We start from the raw sequence: 21,525 nt of genomic DNA on the forward strand, positions 1-21,525 counted from the left end.
CGTGAATATTGTCTCCTTGTTTAAGAAGGATAGTGGGGATAATCCAGGTAATTATAGATCGGTGAGCCGCGACAGTGGCAGGGAAGCTGCTGGAGAAGATACTGATGGTTAGGATCTATTTATATTTGCAAGGAAATTGGCTCATCAGTGATAGGCAGCATGGTTTTGTGCAGGAAAGGTCATGTCTTACCAACTTAATAGAATTCTTTGAGGAAGTGACAAAGTTGATTGATGAGACAAGGGCTGTAGATGTCATATACATGGACTTCAGTAAGGTATTTGATAAGGTTCCCCATGGTAGGGTTATGGAGAAAGTGAAGTTGCAATGAAGTCCAGCGTGAACTAGCTAGATGGATAGAGAACTGGTTGGGCAACAGGAGATAGAGGGTAGTAGTGGAAGGGAGTTTCTCAAAATGGAGAATAATGACCAGTGGTGTTCCACAGGGATCTGTGTTAGGACCACTGTTGTTTGTGATATACATAAATGTTTTGGAGGAAAGTAAAGGTAGTCTGATTAGCAAGTTTTCAGACGAAACTAAGATTGATGGAGTAGCAGATAGTGAAGAGGACTGTCAGAGATACAGCAGAATATAAATAAATTGGAGAGTTGGGCAGAGAAGTTGCAGATGGAGTTTAATCCAGGCAAATGCGAGGTGATGCATATTGGAAGATCCAGTTCAAGAGCGAACATATGGTAAATGGAAAAAACCTTGGAAACATTGGTGTACAGAGAGATCTGGGTATTCAGGTCCTGAAGCAATTCAATAGAGTGGTCAAAAAGGCATACGGCATCCTTTCCTTCATCGGACAGGGTATTGTGTATGAGTGTTGGCAGGTCATGTTACAGTTTTATAGGTCTTTGGTTCAGCCATATTTGGAATACTGCGTACGGTCTGATCACCACATTACCAAAAGGATGAAGAGGAGGTTACCACAATGTTGCCTAGTATGGAGGGAGCTAGCTATGAAGAGAGGTTGAAGTTGATTAGAAAGACGGAGGTTAAGGAGGGACCTAACTGCGATCTACAAACTCATGAGAAGTTTAGACAGGATGGATAGCAAGAAGCCTTTTTCCCCAGAGTGGAAGACTCAATTATTTAGGGTCATGACTTCAAGGTGAGACGGGAAAAGTTTAAGGGAGATATGCATGGAAAGTTCTTTACGCAGAGGGTGGTGGGTGCCTGGAACGCATTGCCAGCGAAGGTTGTAGAGGTAAGCATGAAAGTCTCATTTAAGATGTATTTAGACAGATAAATGAATGGGTAGGGAGCAGAGGGATACAAATCCTCAGAAAATAGGCGACAGGTTTAGATAGAGGATCTGGATTGGCACAGGCTTGGAGGGTTGAAGGGCCAGTTCCTGTGCTATAATTTTCTTTGTTCTTTGTATAGGTACAAATTTCCATCGAAACAGCAACTTCTGTATTTAGATTGCTCAATGCATCCATGCAGTTGTGAAAGCACTTTTCTTGTATCACTATTAACATATCTAAATAATTATGACTAGACAAATATAAAGTTTATTCCCATGTGTAAATTTTATGGAGAACAGTCTATCCATGTATCAAAATTGTTCTTTATCTTGCAAGTAGAATAGGGGCAAAATGTACAGGATTAACAAGGATAATTTTAATCATTAAACCTACAAAACAAGTCAGCGTAAAACCTAAATGGGGGTCAATCACAAATCTTTCACCTGAAGAATATTTTTGTCTTTGTTTGGTGCATTGTTGATCAGCTTTTCCACAGTTGACTGTGTCCTGAGATCAAGCCACACTGATGGGTAAAAGATACAAATAACAAACTAAGTGCAAAGTTATTGCAAACAACAGTAAGGCAGTTGAAATAAGAATAATAATAGTCATTGCACCCTTGTCTAGGAGCAGATTATTTTGGCAAATAAACTGCGCCTCTGCCTCATGAACCATTGTAAAACAAAAGTATTTTAATTTACTCAATTATTAATAATCTAGTGGTAATGAAGCTTGTTATAATGAATGAATGGTGAAAATGATCTACTTAAATCAAATGCATAAAACAGAACACTAATCTTTCTAAGAATAGACTATACAGTACCTTAATTTAGTGATATTTAGATATTTATTACTTTCACCACCCCTCTCAAGTAATAAAAGTTTCAACTTTCCTGATTAAAGATGATGCAAATAATTCAGAATTAATGCAAGATTGACATAAGGAGCTTAATGACTCTTCCTTCAGCAACATGCTTGGAATGCTACCTTGGTAAAGGAGTTTATATAGGCCCCTAATAATTGTGGACAGTCTGCAGACTAGTGAGATATGATATGAATTAATGTGCAACACTAATTTGATGTCATTATTGCCATTTTCCAACTTCACAGTCCAATCAATGCCAATCTTAATCTTGCATATCTGAAGATGTAATTAAATGAAATGCAAAACCCCTCACCATCAAGTAAACATGTTTTACTTGTATGTTAAATACTAGATTTTTTCTTTTCACTGCTTGTGCAAATCTAAGTGCTTTGAACCTCCTAGGCCCTCTTACATGCTTAGTCATCTTCAATACATTTTAACATCAATTCAGTTTGCAAAGGGCTCCAGGCACATTCTTCAGAATGTACCTTTTTTTTCCAGAGTTTCAGGCTGCTTTTTGATTAAGGTTAGCTGCATGCAATATGAGGTCTTCCTTTTAAGTATACTGCTGAAGAAGAGTATGGGTAACCCAGACTACCCACAGCAATCATGTAAAACAGCAGGCAGCAAAATGTTAACATTCTGTATGTAAAGCAATGAGTAGACCCAGGTTAATCAGGTCTCAGATTCCTCATTCCTGTTTTGGAGATTTGCAGGATTAGGGTGTGACCTTGCAAACTTCATTCACTGAAATAGGATTCCAGTTTAACTCATCAATGCTGCAAAGAATCAAACTAGACATAAATAGGATTTCCATGAATGAAACTGCTCCTTAGTGCCTTAGCTCATACCAAACATATCAGTCACCAGGGCTTGCTGCCACCTTGGTTCCCACTTCAGCAACAATGTAAGTTCATAACTCTCATCCTAGCAGATCTTGTGGTAGTGTCAATGTACAGTGTCTGGCCAGAAGCTTTAGGTTCAACTCACACCTCAGAATGTGGTGGCCACAAGGTGTGATATGGCAAAGGTGTGAAGCCCACGAAATAACAGCACTTTTCCAATTTTGGTTTCTTTAAGATTCTTGGTTTTAAACATTCCAACGTTGGTAGCTGTGCATTCAGCTACCTAGGCCCTCAGCTCTGTAAACTCCCTCCCTAAATCTCTTCAAGATGCCAATATCAAAATAAAATTTAGACAGAAATGTTTCAATTATGCCATCCATCCATGGGCTACTCCAAACACAGCTCAGTAAGATTAAAAAGCATTAACCATAGTGGAATATAAATACTGGGCCAAGTAAGAGTCTGTAATTCTCTTCCTTTTACATAGTACTGTGGTTGAGGTATGAGTTTCCACATGTCAATCTCAGTTTAGACAATTAACAATCTAAAATAGTAAAAGAATTATCACCATAGGCATAAAAATAAATGCAATTACCAAAATGAAAACTAAGTTTTTGGGTCTACTCATTGTCATTTTTAAGCTGATTAATGCCGCATAGTATTGGTGCAAATAGTTAAGTTGGGGTTGTCAAATTTAGCAGATGAGAAATTGACACGGACAACTGAAAGAATCGTGGTTTATATTATAAAACTTAATATGTTTAATTGCATTAAGCTTAAAAACAAGAAAGTACATCTAAAATTATTCTTCTTTATAAAATTAGGATCTCATGATTCCTGCATAGTTTTATGTGATATGTTCATGGTTTCATGTTAAATTTTTGACGTATCCTTTCAGAAGATCAAGATGTGTTTTGAGTAATAAGTCTATTTTATTTCCTAACAGCAAGAAACAACAGATCGCATCAACAAATACTAAATTCATGACATTTGTCAAGGCTATACAGATAAAGTAAGTTAATATTTAATTCAATGAAACACAAACAATTACAAAAATGTGACCATTCAAAAATATATCCACCTTTTTCCTTTTAAAAAAAAGGAGTTGGGAGTTATGGACTGCTCTCAAAATCGATACAACTGGCATAGAGTTTGACAAAGGTTTGTATTAGGAAACTAACTATATACCAACACATGGGTTTCTGCTCATTTTCTATCTATCCAAACCCCACATATGTAGCTTCATTCTTTTCCTTTGATAAAATTATCCTCTAGCCTCAAGCCACTAAACATAACACAATATGTAGTGCTGATAAATTATCAAGCACTGAGAATCAATGTCTTCATATTTGCGCTTAAAGACAAAATTTATTTTTCAAAAATGTCTAATAAAAATCAAAAATGAGTAAGCTTTGGATGAGCAGTTGAGAGAGCATATCCAGAGTGAGAGGCAGCCAAAGTAAGTGTGTGTTTCTGGAAATTCGGTGCAGAGTTGAATAGATGCTTTTTGCTTTTAGTTTGTAAGGACAATATTCTATAGCAATAAGGATCTGGGAACAAGGACCACGGAGCATTTGATATTATTTCATATTACGTATCTTCAAATAGGATAATTCTAAAAGAAGTAGGTTGTGGCAGGAAGTCTCAGTGCCATTATGTACCTGGCCTACTCAATGTAGGAAGCTGGGAATGTTTCCAGCACGTGTGTAGGCAGTGTCTCCAGCTGCAGCTCTTAGAAGCCCAGATTTGGAAACTGGAGCACCACTTGGGACACTGTGGAACATCAGAGAGGTGGAGGGTATCTGGATAGCGCATATTGGGAAATGGTCACACTACAGGCTAAGACTCTACAGGCAGGAAGCAAATGGGTGACCACCAGCCAGAGTACGAGGACCAGACAGACCACACAGGAGTCTCCTGTGGTTATTCCCCTGAAAAATATATATCGTTCTTTAGATACTATTGAGGGGAATGGCCTCTCAGGGGAAAGCAGCAACAACCAAATTCATTGCACCACAGTTGGCTCTGCTGTACAGAGGAGTAGTAATAGGTGTGGGAATGCAATAGTTATAGGGGATTAAATTATAAGGGGATTTGCTAGGTGTTGCTGTGGCTGCAAATGAGGATGGAATATTGCCTCCCTGGTGCCAGGATTGAGAATGATTTAGAGCAGCTGAGGGACAATCTTGGTGGTCAGGGAGCAGCCAGCGGTTATAGTACACAAACAACACAGGTTATATAAAACAGATGAGCTCCTAAAAGCCAAAGATATCAAGTTAGGATACAAGTTGAAAGTAGGATCGCAAAGGTAGTGATCTCAGGATTACTGCCAGTGCCACATGCTAGTTGGAGTAGCAGGATATATCGATGAGCACTCAGCTGAAGAGATGGTGTAAGAGGAGGGTGTCAGATTCTTGGGGCATTGACGCTGGGAGGTGGGACCAGTACAAACCCGAAGGGTTACACATGGGCAATACAGGGACTAATGCCCTCAGAGGAGTATTTATTAGATGGTTGTGAAAGATTAAACCTAAAATGGGAAAGGGATGTCAAGGAGTCAGATAAAGCCAAGGACAAGAATAAAAGACACAAAGTGTAATTAGAAAAGTGAAAGGCAGGGAAATCAAAGGCCAGAATCAAACAGGGACACTATGAAAAATACTGGGAACAGGACAACTACTGTTAAAATGATAAGTCTTAAGGTTTACGCTTTAATGCAAGAAGCATTTGTAATGCATTTGAAGCATTTGAATTAATCGTGTAAGTAGATGAAAACTGGTGTGATATAGTCAGGATTCTGGAGACATAGTTGCACAGATGAGAACTAAATGTCTAAGGGTATCCAGCATTTGGGAAGGATCAAGCAGAAAGGAAATGGTGCAGCATTGCTGGTTAAAGAGGAGGTAACATTAGATCCAAGGAAGAGGCATACAAATTGGCCACACAAAAAAAAACAGACCCAAGGTATGGGAGTAGTTTAGAATTTAGCAAAGAAAGTTAAAAGGATTGATTAAGTAAGGGAAAATAGAATATGAAAGTAAGCTTCTGGGGAGCACAAAAAAAAACTATAAAAGTTTCTTTAGGTATGTGGAGGGAAAAGGATTGGTGAAGACAAATGTAGGTCCTTTGCAGTTAGAAACAGAGGAATTTATAATGGGGAACAAAGAAATTGCTGAAAAACTAAATGTGCTATGTTCACATGAGGTGGACACAATATTCCAAAAATATTGGAGAATTCAGGGTTTGGTGAGGGGGAGATTCTGAAAGAAACCAGTATTAGTACAGAAACAGTATTGGGGAAATTGATGAGATTGAACGTTGATAAATTCATCAGCCCTAATAATTTACATCCCACTGAAGTGTGAAACCAGGCACATGGACACACAAGATGACTGCTGAGCCATAAGTTGGCTACTTGACACACAAGATGGCCACCGGACCATAATATGGACAGAGACAGCAGAGCAAACACAGACACTGCCTGGGGCCACCAGAATGCCAGCACGATGCATTCACAACTTCGTTGATTAATTTAAGGCGGGTGGGGGAGAGAATACACATGAGTAGCGAAATGTCTGGGTCCAGCCAACATCTTTGATAGAAATGCTAACAGTTTGATACGGACTCAATACAGAGTGATAATAGCCAGGGCTGCAGTAATCATCCTTCTCAGGAAGAACAATTAGTGTCCATTACTACAGCAATGGACTTCCATGCAGACATTGAAACTGACAATTTTCAACAAAGTCCCACATACGCGACTAGTTTGTAAAATTAAAGTGTGTGGGATTGTGGGTGATGTATTGAGATGGATAGCAAACTGGTTTACAAAAAAAGAGCCAAATTGTAGGTTTTTTTTCAGAATTCCCAGCAGTAACTAGTGGGTACTGGAGAGATCAGTGCGAGTGCCCTAGCGATTCACAATATATATTAATGATTTGAATGACGGAACTAAATGTAATACCACCATATTTGCAGATGACACAAAAGCTGGGTGGAGTGTGAACTATGTGGAGGTTGCTGAATGCTTCTGTGTGATTTGGACAGGCTGACTGAATGGGCAAATAAATGTCAATGCAGTACAAGTGGACAACTGAGAGCTTCTCTTATACTGGTAACTAAAACAGGAAGGCAGAATATGAATGGCTAAAAACTGACACAGGAAAATGTGCAATGAGATCTGGGTGTCCTTGTACACTAGTTGTTGAAGATAAACATACAGGTGCACCAGGCCATAAAGAAGGCAAATAGCTTGTTGGCCTTCATAGCAAGTGAGTTCAAGTACAGGAGCAGAGATATCTTGCTGCAATTATACAGTGCCTTGGTGAGACTACACCTGGAATATTGTGTGCATTTCTGATCTCCTTATCTGAGGAAAGATGCTCTTGTTAAAAAGGGAGTGCAGTGAAGTTTTACCAGACTAATTCTTGCAATAGCGTGACAGACGTATGAGTTGGAACCCAACTCTTATTAACCATACAGCAAGAAATATTTCATCACCATAGCATCCAACGTAAGCTATTCAGACAGTAGCTCTTCTTTGTCATGTTTGTTATATGGTAGTCCTTCATTCATTATTAGCAAAATACTACTGGAATCATTCAAAAGTGGACTCTGCTAGTGGGGGAATAGAGACTCTACAGATATCTCAGACCCCAAATGTGCATTCTTATCTCTGAGCTCTTGATTTGAAAAGAAGGAATAATGAATGAACTTTCTGTTGTAATGGGGGCATTGCACAATATCAGGCTCCCATGCCATGTGAGTAATAGAGAAAGATTTAACATTTTTGTGGTGGAGAAGCTACTATCGTAGTTAATGTGAATGTTTTTGCCACTAGCCATCAGACCTTTGGGGACCTTTTCAGAAGAAAATGAGGGATAGCAACAGTCAGTTTGTGAGCAAGATCTTTCTGTGACTGTAAAATCAAGTTGATGCAAATACGCTTTGCCCTCTTGCCGATCCAGAATCAAAAACAAATGTTATTGTCAAAGTCCAACTTCAAGCCACCTCTTCAATCCTGATGACAGCTACGTAATTTTTTTTTGCAAGATGATTTGAATTCTTGTTATTGTAGGTGTTGAGCTAAGCAAACCAGACTGACTACTAACCTGGTCAGGTAATACAGTCGTGAACAGTCCACTGATAATTCAGAAACCCTGAAGTGACGACCAGCACTGTCCACAAATTTCAAAAATTAGTACAGATAAGCCTTGCTGACATCCCCAGTATCCAGCAAAAACTCTGGCACAGTATTTAGATTGGAGTATTTGTGAAAATTGAAAAAAAATCAAGAAGCACTCCTATGACATTTATTTCTAATATTGGTGTCAGAAATGTCCAACAACTCTCAATTTAGTAAACAATCTACAACTTTATGATGCAAGCAAATGAAGAGAACAACTTACAAATTGCATTATAGAGTGGTTGTCCTGTCTTTTTGTCCCATAAGATTGTTGTTTCTCTCTGATTGCTCACTCCAATTGCTACAATTGAATAAATTTAACCTGTTAACTTTTTGTTCAATAAAAATAAGCAATCTTAAATATATTTTAAAATTATCTCTACATTTATTACATAATGTCTCTTCAGCCATTAGTCAAGGCTTAGATAAAGATTTCCAGTTAGAGGGAACAGAGATGTAAATAGCAGCACCATTAAATGAGAATGAGTCTGAAGTACCAATGTACACTGAGTGCAACAGCTTGTTCACCGAGCTGATACATGGCATGTCCAATAACTTAGAACCCAATGTAATCCAGCTGACAGGAGCTCAGAAAGAATTCATTAAATTGTATGGAGTGGTCAAATCAAATCAAATTTACAGAAAGGGTTTGTTGCTAAGACATAGCGTTTGTAGCATTCTATGATTAGTGACATGAGATAATGTAAGTTACATCAGGAAAAAAAATCGTTTGGCGCCTTAGCAAGAATGTCAACACTTGCTATTGTGTCAATCGCATTTGCAGGTCCTGACATATCTCTGTGGCAGTGACAAAAGAACCTTTCACCACTAGATTCTAGATCAGGTCAACTCAGTGACAGTTTCAGAGCTGTGAAACTGTCCTGCTAAAACAATTTAGAGCTAATCTGACAATGATAACATAGCCAAACACAATTCATGTACATACATGGAGAGAGGCTAGCATGCCCCAGTGCAGACCCCTGGGGAATGCTACATGGTAACATCTTACTGTGGCATCTTTTTGATCCTGCCTTTCTATCCTTTGTCTCGCAGCTAATTACCAAGTTATGTCACAATGCTTCATCTGGTTCTCTGCATTTGTATTATTTTGCTAACATTCTCTGAGGATCAACAAAATGTGTGATGAAAAAAGGCAATGCCCCAACCTAAGTTGGCCTCTGCTATTCTGATAGTTACAGCATGCAACAGCACAATAACACAACTAGGAGCATAAGTAGACCATATGAGGTGATGGCTCTGCTCTGTAATTCAAATGATCACGCTGATCTTAACTGATCCTGGACTTCAACTCCACTTTTCTGCCTCCCCGCATATCAATCAATTCCCTGAGAAAAGAAACATCTGGCTACTCTAGCCTTAAAAGTATTTAATGATGGGTAGTCACAATCCTCTGAGATAGAGAATTCCCAAGATTCACAATGTTTTGATATGCCATATTTAACATTTGTCTGATTTGTCATATACTATACCCAGAAGTATTATTTTCTGAAAACAACTTTTTGCAGAAGATCAACTGTTGTTTGGAAAGTTTACAAAGATAATATGCATGGATATTATTTAATGTCAATGACATACTGACCTCACAAAATTAATCTACATTAGTTAGAAATTATCTATCATCCACAAATCCATGAATATTATTCTCGAGCAGTCCAAACTGATGCCAGCAGTTATAGGCCTTAGGTTCTTTCCAGTACAGTTTCACAGCTCTGAAATAGCCTCTTAGCTGACCTAGTGTAGTGGAAAAAGTTTCGTTGCTGCACAGGTATGCCAGAATCTACATATATAATTGATATAATGCCAAGTGTTTAGTCACTCTTGCACTGATGCTATATCCAGTTATGCTTCTATTACTAATATTAAAAATAACAGGTTTGGAGCCACTTAGTTTCACCTTCCGAACCATCTTCAATAATAGTGACATAACTCGTCTTCCAATTGGGGCCAAATTCAGAACTGAATGTGTTTTGGTAAATTGCAACTAACATTGCTGCCATTTCCTTGTTAATCACTTTTATTTGACAAGTGAAGGAGGTATTAGGCACAAAGTCAGTCAGCTGTCTTAGCTTTTAATATTTTCTCCAGCATCATTCATTTCTTCCTTATACAAAATGCATTAATTTTTACTTTTAACTTTCCACATAGTGCTGAGAGTTTACCTTTTTTAGTCATTGTGAAAACAGACACAAAGTACTCACTTAACAAATATGATCATTCCTAAATGTTCACCATACTAGTAAAAGATGGTGGCACTCTAGCCTTGTGGTCAGATGTTTGTGGGTTCATGTTTGACACCAGAACTTGAGCACAAACTTCGAGACTGACATTTCAGTGTGATGTTGAGGAGGCATTGCACTCTTAAAGGTAGCAATAAAGGATTAAATTGTGGCCCTGACCACTCCCTCAGATGTAAACAAGCTCTTGGCATTATTTCAAAGAAGAACAGGGAAGTTATTCTTAATAGCCTGGCCAGTTGCTCCATCAATTAGTAGCATAAAGAGAAATTATCTGGTCATTATTCACATTGTTGTTTGTGGGAATATGCGGTGGATAAATTGGTTGCCATGTTTCTTACATTGCAACAGCAACCTGAACATTCAAAACTGATTTGATGATTTAACACTTCTAAAGTACTTCATTGCAGCAAATGTTTTAAGTTTCAAAGGCACTATATAAATGCAAATCTTTCTTTCCCTTTAAAGTCTTGCCTTCAATGCTTTTTAATGGATACACGTTCCTTATTACCATTCTCTTGCTTGGAAGTTATTTCAGAAATTTTTACTGTTAGCTTCAACCTTTTTTATACCTTATTATTTTCTTTTTTTTTATTGTGGTTCTATTTTACTGGATATTTTCTTGAATTCACACAAATTTTTCCTGTATGCTTAAAACTGGCTCTTATACATTGAGTAACAATGGTCAGAAAAGTCGTTAGAACATAGAACATAGAACAATACAGCACAGAACAGGCCCTTCGGCCCACGATGTTGTACCGAACATTTGTCCTAGCTTAAGCATCTATCCATGTACCTATCCAATTGCCGCTTAAAGGTCACCAATGATTCTGACTCTCCCACTCCCACAGGCAGCGCATTCCATGCCCTCACCACTCTCTGGGTAAAGAACTTACCCCTGACATCCCCCCTATACCTTCCACCCTTCATCTTAAATTTATGTCCCCTTATGACACTCTGTTGTACCCAGGGAAAAAGTCTCTGACTGTCTACTCTATCTATTCCCCTGATTATCTTATAAACCTCTATCAAGTCACCCCTCATCCTTCGTCATTCCAATGAGAAAAGGCCGAGCACTCTCAACCTATCCTTGTACGACCTATTCTCCATTCCAGGCAACAGCCTGGTAAATCTCCTCTGCACTCTCTCCAAAGCTTCCACTTCTTTCCTAAAGTGAGGCGGCCAGAACTGCACACAGTACTCCAAATGTGGTCTTACCAAGGTCCTGTACAGCTGCAACATCACCTCACGACTCTTGAATTCAATCCCTCCGCTAATGAACACTAATACACCATAGGCCTTCTTACAAGCTCTATCCACCTGAGTGGCAACTTTCAAAGAGCTGTGAACATAGACCCCGAGATCCCTCTGCTCCTCCACCTTACTAAGAACCCTACCGTTAACCCTGTATTCCGCATTCTTATTTGTCCTTCCAAAATGGACAACCTCACACTTGACAGGGGTGAATTCCATTTGCCACTCCTCAGCCCAGATAGGATGCAGAGCTAAGTCCCTTTGCAGCTGACAACAGCCCTCCTCATTATCCGCAACTCCACCTATCTTCGTATCGTTTGCAAATTTACTGACCCACCCTTCGACTCCCTCTTCCAAGTCATTAATAAAAATTACAAACAGCAGAGGACCCAGAACTGATCCCTGCAGAACTCCACTTGTAACTGGATAACTTTAATAGAATCTTTAATTTTTAGGGGTATTTTTTGATTTTGTATTTTATTAATTCATTACATATATATTTCTAATTATCCACAGGTATATTCATTAAATGTTCAGAACAGTTTAATGTGGTCATTTAGGTTCGATCACTTTGAAACCCAGTTTCATGATGCGACTTTCTCACACTCAAACCTCATACCAAATTCAATTACATTGTGGTTACTTGCCAAAGATGATCCTTTGTCATCAAATCATTGACTAACTCTCTCACTTACTTGTCACTATACCTGGCATGTCTACTCAACAACCATTTTAAAAACATTTTTTGAGCATTCTAGAAATTAATTGACTTTGAAAATTGCTCAGCTTCTCCCAGTTTATGTTAAAACAGAATCTCCTGATGCAAGTGCATTCTTTTTTCTGAGTACCTCAATAATCTCTGGTTTAACATACCTCTCCTTCCTATTACAATTGAGGATTGCATACTTAAGGACAACTGGAGTTTCATTTTCATGGTAAAAACTGACTGTAGATATTGGAAAACAGATTCCGGATTAGTGGTGCTGGAAGAGCACAGCAGTTCAGGCAGCACCTGGGGAGCAGTAAAATCGACGTTTAGGGCAAAAATCCTTCATCAGGAATAAAGGCAGAGAGCCTGAAGCGTGGAGAGATAAGATAGAGGAGGGTGGGGGTGGGGAGAAAGTAGCATAGAATACAATAGGTGAGTGGGGGAGGGGATGAAGGTTATAGGTCAAGGAGGGTGGTGGAGTGGATAGGTGGAAAAGAAGATAGGCAGGTAGGACAAGTCATGGGGACAGTGCTGAGCTGGAAGCTTGGAACTAGGGTGAGGTGGGGGAAGGGAAAATGAGGAAACTGTTGAAGTCCACATTGATGCCCTGGGGTTGAAGTGTTCCGAGGAGGAAGATGAGGCGTTCTTCCTCCAGGCATCTGGTGGTGAGCGAGTGGCGGTGAATGAGCCCCAGGACCTCCATGTCCTCGGCAGAGTGGGAGGGGGAGTTGAAGTGTTGGGCCACAGGGCGGTGTGGTTGATTGGTGTGGGTGTCCCAGAGATGTTCCCTAAAGCGCTCTGCTAGGAGGCGTCCAGGCTCCCCAATGTAGAAGAGACCGCATAGGGAGCAACGGATACAATAAATGATATTGATGGATGTGCAGGTAAAACACTGATGGATGTGGAAGGCTGCTTTAGGGCCTTGGATGGAGGTCATGAGGGAGGAGGTGTGGGTGCAGGTTTTGCAATTCCTGCAGTGGCAGGGGAAGGTGCCAGGATGGGTGGGTGAGTTGTAGGGGTGCGTGGACCTGACCAGGTAGTCACGGAGGCAACAGTCTTTGTGGAAGGCGGAAAGGGGTGGGGAGGGAAATATATCCCTGGTGGTGGGGTCTTTTTTGGAGGTGGCAGAAATGTCGATGGATGATTTGGTTTATGCGAAGGTTGGTAGGGTGGAAGGTGAGCACCAGGGGCGTTCTGTCCTTGTTACAGTTGGAGGGGTGGTGACTAAGGACGGAGGTGTGGGATGTGGACGAGATGCGTTGGAGGGCATCTTTAACCAAGTGGGAAGGGAAATTGTGGTCTCTAAAGAAGGAGGCCATCTGGTGTGTTCTGTGGTGGAACTGGTCCTCCTGGGAGCAATTACGGCGGAGGCGGAGGAATTGGGAATACAGGATGGCATTTTTGCAAGAGATAGGGTGGGAAGAGGTGTAATCCAGGTAGCTCTAGGAGTCGGTGGGTTTGTAAAAAAAATGTCAGTGTCAAGTCGGTCGTGTGCCTATGGCTACCCCTTTGGTCTGGAGGAAGTGGGAGGACTCGAAGGAGAAATTGTTAAGGGTGAGGACCGGTTCGGCCAAACGAATGAGAGTATCGGTGGAAGGGTACTGCTGGGGACGTCGGGAGAGGAAAAAAAAACGGAGGGCTTGGAGGCCCTGGTCATGGTGGATAGAGGTGTAGAGGGATTGGATATCCATGGTGAAGGTGAGGCATTGGGGGCCGGGTGAAACGGACGTCCAGCAACAACAAAGGTATGGGTATATAGAGAGTCAGAATCATAGAGATGTACAGCATGGAAACAGAACCTTTGGTCCAATGCCAAACATATATCCCAACCCAATCTAGTCCCACCTGCCAGCACCGGTCCATATCCCTTCAAACCCTTCCTATTCATATACCTATCCAAATGCCTGTTAAATGTTGCAATTGTACCAGACTCCACCACATCCTCTGGCAGCTCATTCCAAACACGTATCACCCTCTGTGTGAAAACGTTGCCTCTTAGGTCTCTTTTATTTCTTTCCCCTCTCACCCCAAACCTATGCCCTTTAGTTCTGGACTTCCCGACCTCAGGGAAAACTATTTGTCTATTTATCCTATCCATGCCCCTCATAATTTTGTAAACCTCTATAAGGTCACCCCTCAGCCTCCGATGCTCCGGGGAAAACAGCTCCAGCCTTTTCAGCTTCTCCCTGTAGCTCAGATCCTCCAACCTTGACAACATCCTTGTAAATCTTTTCTGAACCATTTCAAGTTTCACAACATCTTTCCGATAGGAAGGAGACCAGAATTGCATGCAATATTCCAACAGTAGCCTAACCAATGTCTGTACATCCGCAACACGACTTCCCAACGCCTGTAATCAATAGTCTGACCAATAAAGGAAAGCATACCAAGCGCCTTCTTCACTATCCTATCTACCTGTGACTCCACTTTCAAGGAGCTATGAACCTGCACTCCAAGGTCTCTTTGTTCAGCAACACTCTCTAGGACCTTACCATTAAGTCCTGCTAAGTTTTGCTTTCCCAAAACGCAGTACCTCACATTTATCTGAATTAAACTCCATCTGCCACTTCTCAGCCCATTGGCCCATCTGGTCCAGATCCTGTTGTAATCTGTCTTCACTGTCCACTACACCTCCAATTTTGGTGTCATCTGCAAACTTACTAAATGTACCTCTTATGCTCGCATCCAAATCATTTATGTTAATGACAAAAAGTAGAGGACCCAGCACCGATCTTTGTGGCACTCCACTGGTCACAAGCCTCCAGTCAAAAAAACAACCCTACACCACCACCCTCTATCTTCTACCTTTGAGCCAGTTCTGTATCCAAATGGCTAGTTCTCCCTGTATTCCATGAGATCAAACCTTGGTAATCAGTCTCCCATGAGGAGCCTTGTCGAATGCCTTACTGAAGTCCATAAAGATCACATCTACTACTCTGCCCTCATCAATCTTCTTTGTTACTTCTTCAAAAAACTCAATCAAGTTTGAGACATGATTTCCCATGCACAAAACCATGCTGACTATCCCAAATCAGTCCTTGCCTTTCCAAATACATGTACATCCTGTCCCTCAGGATTCCCTCCAACAACTTGCCCACCACCAAGGTTAGGCTCACTGGTCTATAGTTCCCTGGCTTGTCTTTATCGCCTTTCTTAAACAGTGGCACCACGTTTTCCAACCTCTAGTCTTCAGGCATCTCACCTGTAACTATTGATATACAAATATCTCAGCAAGAGGCCCAGCAATCAGTTCTCTAGCTTCCCACAGAGTTCTCGGGTACACCTGATCAGGTCCTGGAGATTTATCCATCTTTCACAGTTTCAAGACATCCAGCACTTCCTCCTCTGTCATCTGGACATTTTGCAAGATGTCACCACCTATTTCCTCCAGTCTATATCTTCCATATGCTTTTCCATAGTAAATACTGATACAAAATGTTCATTTAGTATCTTCCCCATTTTCTGTGGCTCCACACAAGGCCACCTTGCTGATCTATGCGGGGACCTATTCTCTCCTTAGTTACCCTTTTGTCCTTAATATATTTGTAAAAACCCTTTGGATTCTCCTTAATTCTATTTGCCAAAGCTATCTCATGTCCCCGTTTTGCCCTCCTGATTTCTTAAGTATACTCCTACTTTCTTTATACTCTTCTAAGGATTCACTCGATCTATCCTGTCTATACCTGACATATGCTTCCTTCTTTTTCTTAACCAAACCATTAATTTCTTTTGTCATCCAGCATTCCCTTTCACCCTGACAGGAATATACTTTCTCTGGGTTATTGTTATATCATTTCTGAAGGCTTCCCATTTTCCAGCCGTCCCTTTACCTGCGAACATCTGCCTCCAATCAGCTTTTGAAAGTTCTTGCCTAATACCGTCAAAATTGGCCTTTCTCCAAATTAGAACTTCAACTTTTAGATCTGGTCTATCCTTTTCTATCACTATTTTAAAATGAACAGAATTATGGTCGCTGGCCCCAAAGTGCTCCCCCACTGAAACCTCAGTCACCTGCCCTGCGTTATTTCCCAAGAGTAGGTCAAATTTTGCACCTTCTCTTGTAGGAACATCCACACACTGAATCAGAAAATTGTCTTGTACACACTTAAGAAATTCCTCTCCATCTAAACCTTTAACACTATGGCGGTCCCAATCGATGTTTGGAAAGTTAAAAATCCCCTCCCATAACTACCCTATTATTCTTACAGATAGCTGAGATCTCCTTACAAGTTTGTTTCTCAATTTCCCTCTGACTATTGGGGGGGTCTTGAGAGGCTGGTAGTTTGCAACCTTCTTAATCCTCTGCAGTCCATGTGACAGTCAGGACCAGAGAGTGTAGCATCATTTTATATGGAGAGGAAGTCTTTGGACCTGTGCTACAGAGAGGGAGGGCAGGATCCTTATGCATATAGAAGGCTGAGATAGACAGAATTCTCAGATTCTAGGGGAATCAAGGGTCATGGGGAAAATGCTGGGAAGTGGATGTGAAGAATGTTAAATCAGCCATGAATCTACCGTAGGCCTCCGAGGTAAACTGGCCTACTCCTGTTCTTATTTCTTACGGTCTCACTGTCTGTTCCAAAAATGTAGGGACAAAACTTTTAAGATGGTGAATAGGATTGCTTTGTATTAGATGGTGTTGAACTCATGCAGGATCCATCCCTTATGTTTTGTCAATGGTAAATACACTTTTGTGGAATCTGGAGTTGAGTTAAATGCCACAGAATTCACAGGCTTTGACCTGCTGTTATAGCCAGCGTATTTATTTGGTTGATCAAGTTAAGTTTCTGGTCAATAGTACCTCCAGGGGTGTTAATGGTGGGAGGTTCCACTATAGTAGTGGAATTGAATGCTAAGGTCAGACTGATACGTGCGGCACAGATATTTAGTTAATCCACTTATTACACAAATTCATTTAGTTTTGTTATCAATGCTTCCTTACTTTAAAAACAGCAAGAAACTTGACAGATCTGGCAGCATCTATGGAGAGTGTGACGAGAAACATTAAGTCCAAAATAAGTATTAATTTTGAAACAACTGAACTTGAATTGTTTCTCTCTCCACAGATGCTACCAGATCTGCTGATTTTTGTGAGAACTTTGTTTTTATTTCATAATTCTGGAGTACTTTATTTTTGTTTTTGCATACTTGCATTGATTGTTTTCTAAGATGCTAATAAATCACATTATGTTCATAACCACAAACATTTACAAGTTAAATACCTTTAACACTGGAAATATCAATCTTCTGTTGTTTCAATTTATCACATGCTTTCTCAACACATTCAAAAACTGAACGCAAAATCTCTCTGGGATCCTCTTCTGCCCATCTATAGAATAAAATGAAAACTGTTGATTATTAAACTTGATCAATATGTAAGAAAGGACAGGGAACAACAAATTAGCCACTGAAGGGCAAGTTGTAGCTGTTAGATTTACCGTAAGAAATAAGAACTGTTAGATTTTGTATGCAGAGGTAAGATTTGATGTCATGACATTACCCATTTCAAAATATCACATAACATTCACAATTATCTCATGCTAATTTGTCTATACTGAAAGAAACACAAGGCAGAGGCTCCTTTCCCATCCCATTTAGATCTACCTTATTTCTCATCAATGTCGATTTACATCCTCACACATACTCACACTGTCTGACTTGAAATTGTTACAATTCAATTGTTACGAAGACCCACTAACATTCACACCAAATAAAACCTGGTCAGTATTACTGGAAGATATAGCCTGCCTGTTGAGAAAGAATGTCTAGTATAAGGAACAGTGATCAGTCTGACAATTCATCATTCAAAATTAGCAGAAGAGTCTGCAAGACTAGCATAGAGTCCAACAGAACTGCTTCAATGTTCACCAACTCTCCAGACTGGAAAACAAGAGGAAGACATTCATGACATCAAGCTCCAGTAAAATGCAGACTATTCCGTCTTCAGTTGTCCTGTACATGACACTCCGTGTTAGACAGCTCCATAAGCAAGAGGGGCATTGCTGATTGGTGCCCTTCAGCAGTATATTCATTGTTGAGGCCAACCACTTTAATACTTTATTTTCCCCATGAGTGATAACTTTCATGCATTGGATATTGTCCTTTCTAAAAAGACAAAGAGCTCTTAGCAATAATCCCAAATCTGCACCAAAATTGGAGGTGTAGTGGACAGCAAAGAAGGTTACCTCAGATTACAATGGGATCTTGATCAGATGGGCTAATGCGCAGAGGAGTGGCAGATAAATTTAGATAAACCTGAGTTGCGGCATTCTGGGAAGGCAAATCTTAGCAGGACTTAATACACTTAATGGTAAGGTCCTAAGGAATGTTGCTAAACAAAGAGACTTGGCATGCAGTTTCATAGCTCCTTGAAAGTAGAGTCACAGGTGAATAGGATAGTGAAGAAGGCTTTTGGTATGATTTCCTTTATTGGTAAGAGTATTGAGGACAGGAGTTGGGAGGTTGTGTTGCGGCTGTACAAGACATTGGTTTGACTACTTTTGGAATATTACTTGCAATTCTGGTCTCCATCCTATCGGAAGGATGTTGTGAAACTTGAAAGGGTTCAGAAAAGATTTACAAGAATATTGCCATGGTTGGTCGATTTAAGCTATAGGGAGAGATTGAGTAGGCTGGGGCTGTTTCCCCTGGAGCTTTGGAGGTTGAGGGGTGACCTTATAGAGATTTATAAAATCTTGAGGGGCATGGATAGGAAAAATAGGCAAAGTTTTGTTTTCCCTGGGGTGGGGGAATCCAGAACTAGAGGGCATAGGTTTAGGGTCAGAGTAGAAAGATATAAAAGAGACCTATGGGGCAACCTTTTCACGCAGAGAGTGGTATGTGTATGGAATGAGCTGCCAGAGAAAGTGTGGAGCATAGTACAATTCAAACATTTAAAATATATCTGGATGGGTATATGAATGGGAAGGGTTTGGAGGGATATAGGCCGGGTGCTGTCAAGGGGGTCTTGATTAGGTTGGGATATCTGGTCGGCATGGACGAGTTGGACTGAAGGGTCTGTTTCTGTGCTATAAATCTCTATGACTCTGTGATAAGATTAAAAAAAGATGCAAGAAAAAAGGTATCAAAAATCATCAGAACTTGAGCAGGTGTAAGCAAACCAGTCAATTGAGACTGATCTGCCATTCAATAAGCTTACAACTGCTCTTCTATCTCAAGTTCATATTCCCACCTTATCCCCAGAATCCATTTATTTGCTTACTATTTCTATTGATGATTTTCTGTTGATCTGTCTTCAATATGCTTAATTATTGAGCACCCACAAGTTCCCAAATGGCAATAATTCTAAAGATTCACAGCCATTTGAGTGAAGAAATATTACCTCATCTCAGAGTCTTAAATGGTCATCTCTTTATTCTGATACTATAAACCTTTGCTCTAAACAGGTGAGGGAATCATGCCAACAGTCAGTTACTCTAAATACTCAAGCTTTCTGTACAATGATTAAATTAATGTAAACCCATTATTATTCAGGTTACAAATTAGGACTAGTCAGAAGGATATTTGAAACATTTTTGAACTCAATCAAACCCGTAGTCAATAAAACTTGCCATAATACCATCCAAAAAAGAAACAGAAGAGATTTCAAAATGCCAGGCGTGAAGTGCCTCCTGCTTGATTTCCACACTGCAATAAGGAATTCATTACTACACTGAAAGTGGAGGGTTGGAAGGCTGCATAAAAGCAGCATTTTCAACATAAACATGTTTTAAAAGGATATTATTCCTTCATATTCCCCTTTTGAAATTCTAACAGCATTTGGAAAATTACAGCATATTTGAACTTCAAACTATCAATCAATTTAAGGAAATTTCAATCTTCCTCAATCAACTGATTCAGTACCTTCTTGATTACACGTGGTTTTGGAAATAGTGCTATTATAAAAATGAACTTTAACATCACATTTACACAATGTAGATATAAAGTGTAAAAAATGTACATCACTAAATTTTAATAAACATACCATTAAAAAAAGTTAAGGAATAGGTAGTCACAAATTATATGAACGCTAGTCTGAGTAGAAGAAAATCAAGGATCTTTATAGCAGCATATGATGCAGAGAACAGTTAAGAATGTTAGTCAATTTTATAGACAAAGGAAATAATACGACACTGGTGATGGATTGAATTGAATTGAATTTATTGTCACATGTACCGAGGCACAGTGGAACTGAGGATGATGATGATGATGATGCAGATAAAATAGCTAGGGTGATGTGTGGTAATGGCAGTTTACCAACTAGTGAGTTAAAATAACCTAATGTGTGAAAATGGGAGATAATTGATAATTTGGTTCAGTATACTACATAATATCAATCTGAAACACTCAAACAGTTCCAGAAAAAGATGAGTGCACTTGGAAGGATATCTTCTCGCAAAATTACTGATGCTTCATAAAATAAGTGGCAAATTGGTATATTATACTTTCAATACTGAATAAATTGGATTTAAAAAATTGTATTAATTGTATTAATGAACTTTGTAACAGTGTTAACACAATAGGATCACAGATCTGGAAGTCAAGCTGAACCTGTACTGGAACGTCATAAAATGTATCAATTTGTTTAATGTTATAATGAGTGATAAAATGTGTTCTAATTACCAATGAGTTTTAAGAATTCTCCCTGCCCCTTTCACTCCACCATGTCACCAGGTAAGTCTACCAGCAAGGTAAACAGTCAAGGGAATTGTAATGAGCTTACCCTGCTTGTGGAAGTTTCTGCAAAATTTCCACTTGGTGTTGAACAATGATTTCAGCTGTCTTCGGATTAAAGACCTGTAAAGTGGTTGTAAATCGTCAGTTTCTTCACGCAGTAAAAACGATAATAAATCAACATCAGAAAAAAGTTGTATTTATCTACTATAATATTATACTATCCACAACTATAGTGAAAGTCAACATCAATGAAAAATGACAAATGGTATGCTCTATATGATGAATGTTTTAAAATAACGCCACAATGGTATAAAACACAGACTAATGATTATCATATTCAATTGTCTAATTTGATACTGAAATTACTTTAAAAAGTGACCAAAAACACTAAGTTACAATGGCGACAGCAATCACCTGGCCCACTGGTTGGTCAAATTTCATGAAACCAAGATAGATTAAGCAAGAGACAGCAGAACTGAAGCTA

General features: G+C 39.7%; 1 protein-coding gene across 1 annotated transcript in view; it reads right to left on the reverse strand.

The window, feature by feature from the left end:
* The window catches only part of gk (glycerol kinase), a 98,407-nt gene that overhangs the window by 56,097 nt on the left and 20,785 nt on the right, over positions 1 to 21,525 (reverse strand). Inside the window, exons 2-5 of the mRNA XM_060833522.1 lie at positions 21,088 to 21,161; positions 17,588 to 17,694; positions 8,371 to 8,448; positions 1,696 to 1,775 (exon numbers count right to left, since the gene is read on the reverse strand). Of these exons, the coding sequence (XP_060689505.1) occupies positions 1,696 to 1,775; positions 8,371 to 8,448; positions 17,588 to 17,694; positions 21,088 to 21,161 (339 nt within the window). The remainder of the gene's footprint in view (positions 1 to 1,695; positions 1,776 to 8,370; positions 8,449 to 17,587; positions 17,695 to 21,087; positions 21,162 to 21,525) is intronic.

Source organism: Hemiscyllium ocellatum, chromosome 12 (assembly GCF_020745735.1).
Source record: "Hemiscyllium ocellatum isolate sHemOce1 chromosome 12, sHemOce1.pat.X.cur, whole genome shotgun sequence".
In the NCBI taxonomy this organism is placed as follows: domain Eukaryota; kingdom Metazoa; phylum Chordata; class Chondrichthyes; order Orectolobiformes; family Hemiscylliidae; genus Hemiscyllium; species Hemiscyllium ocellatum.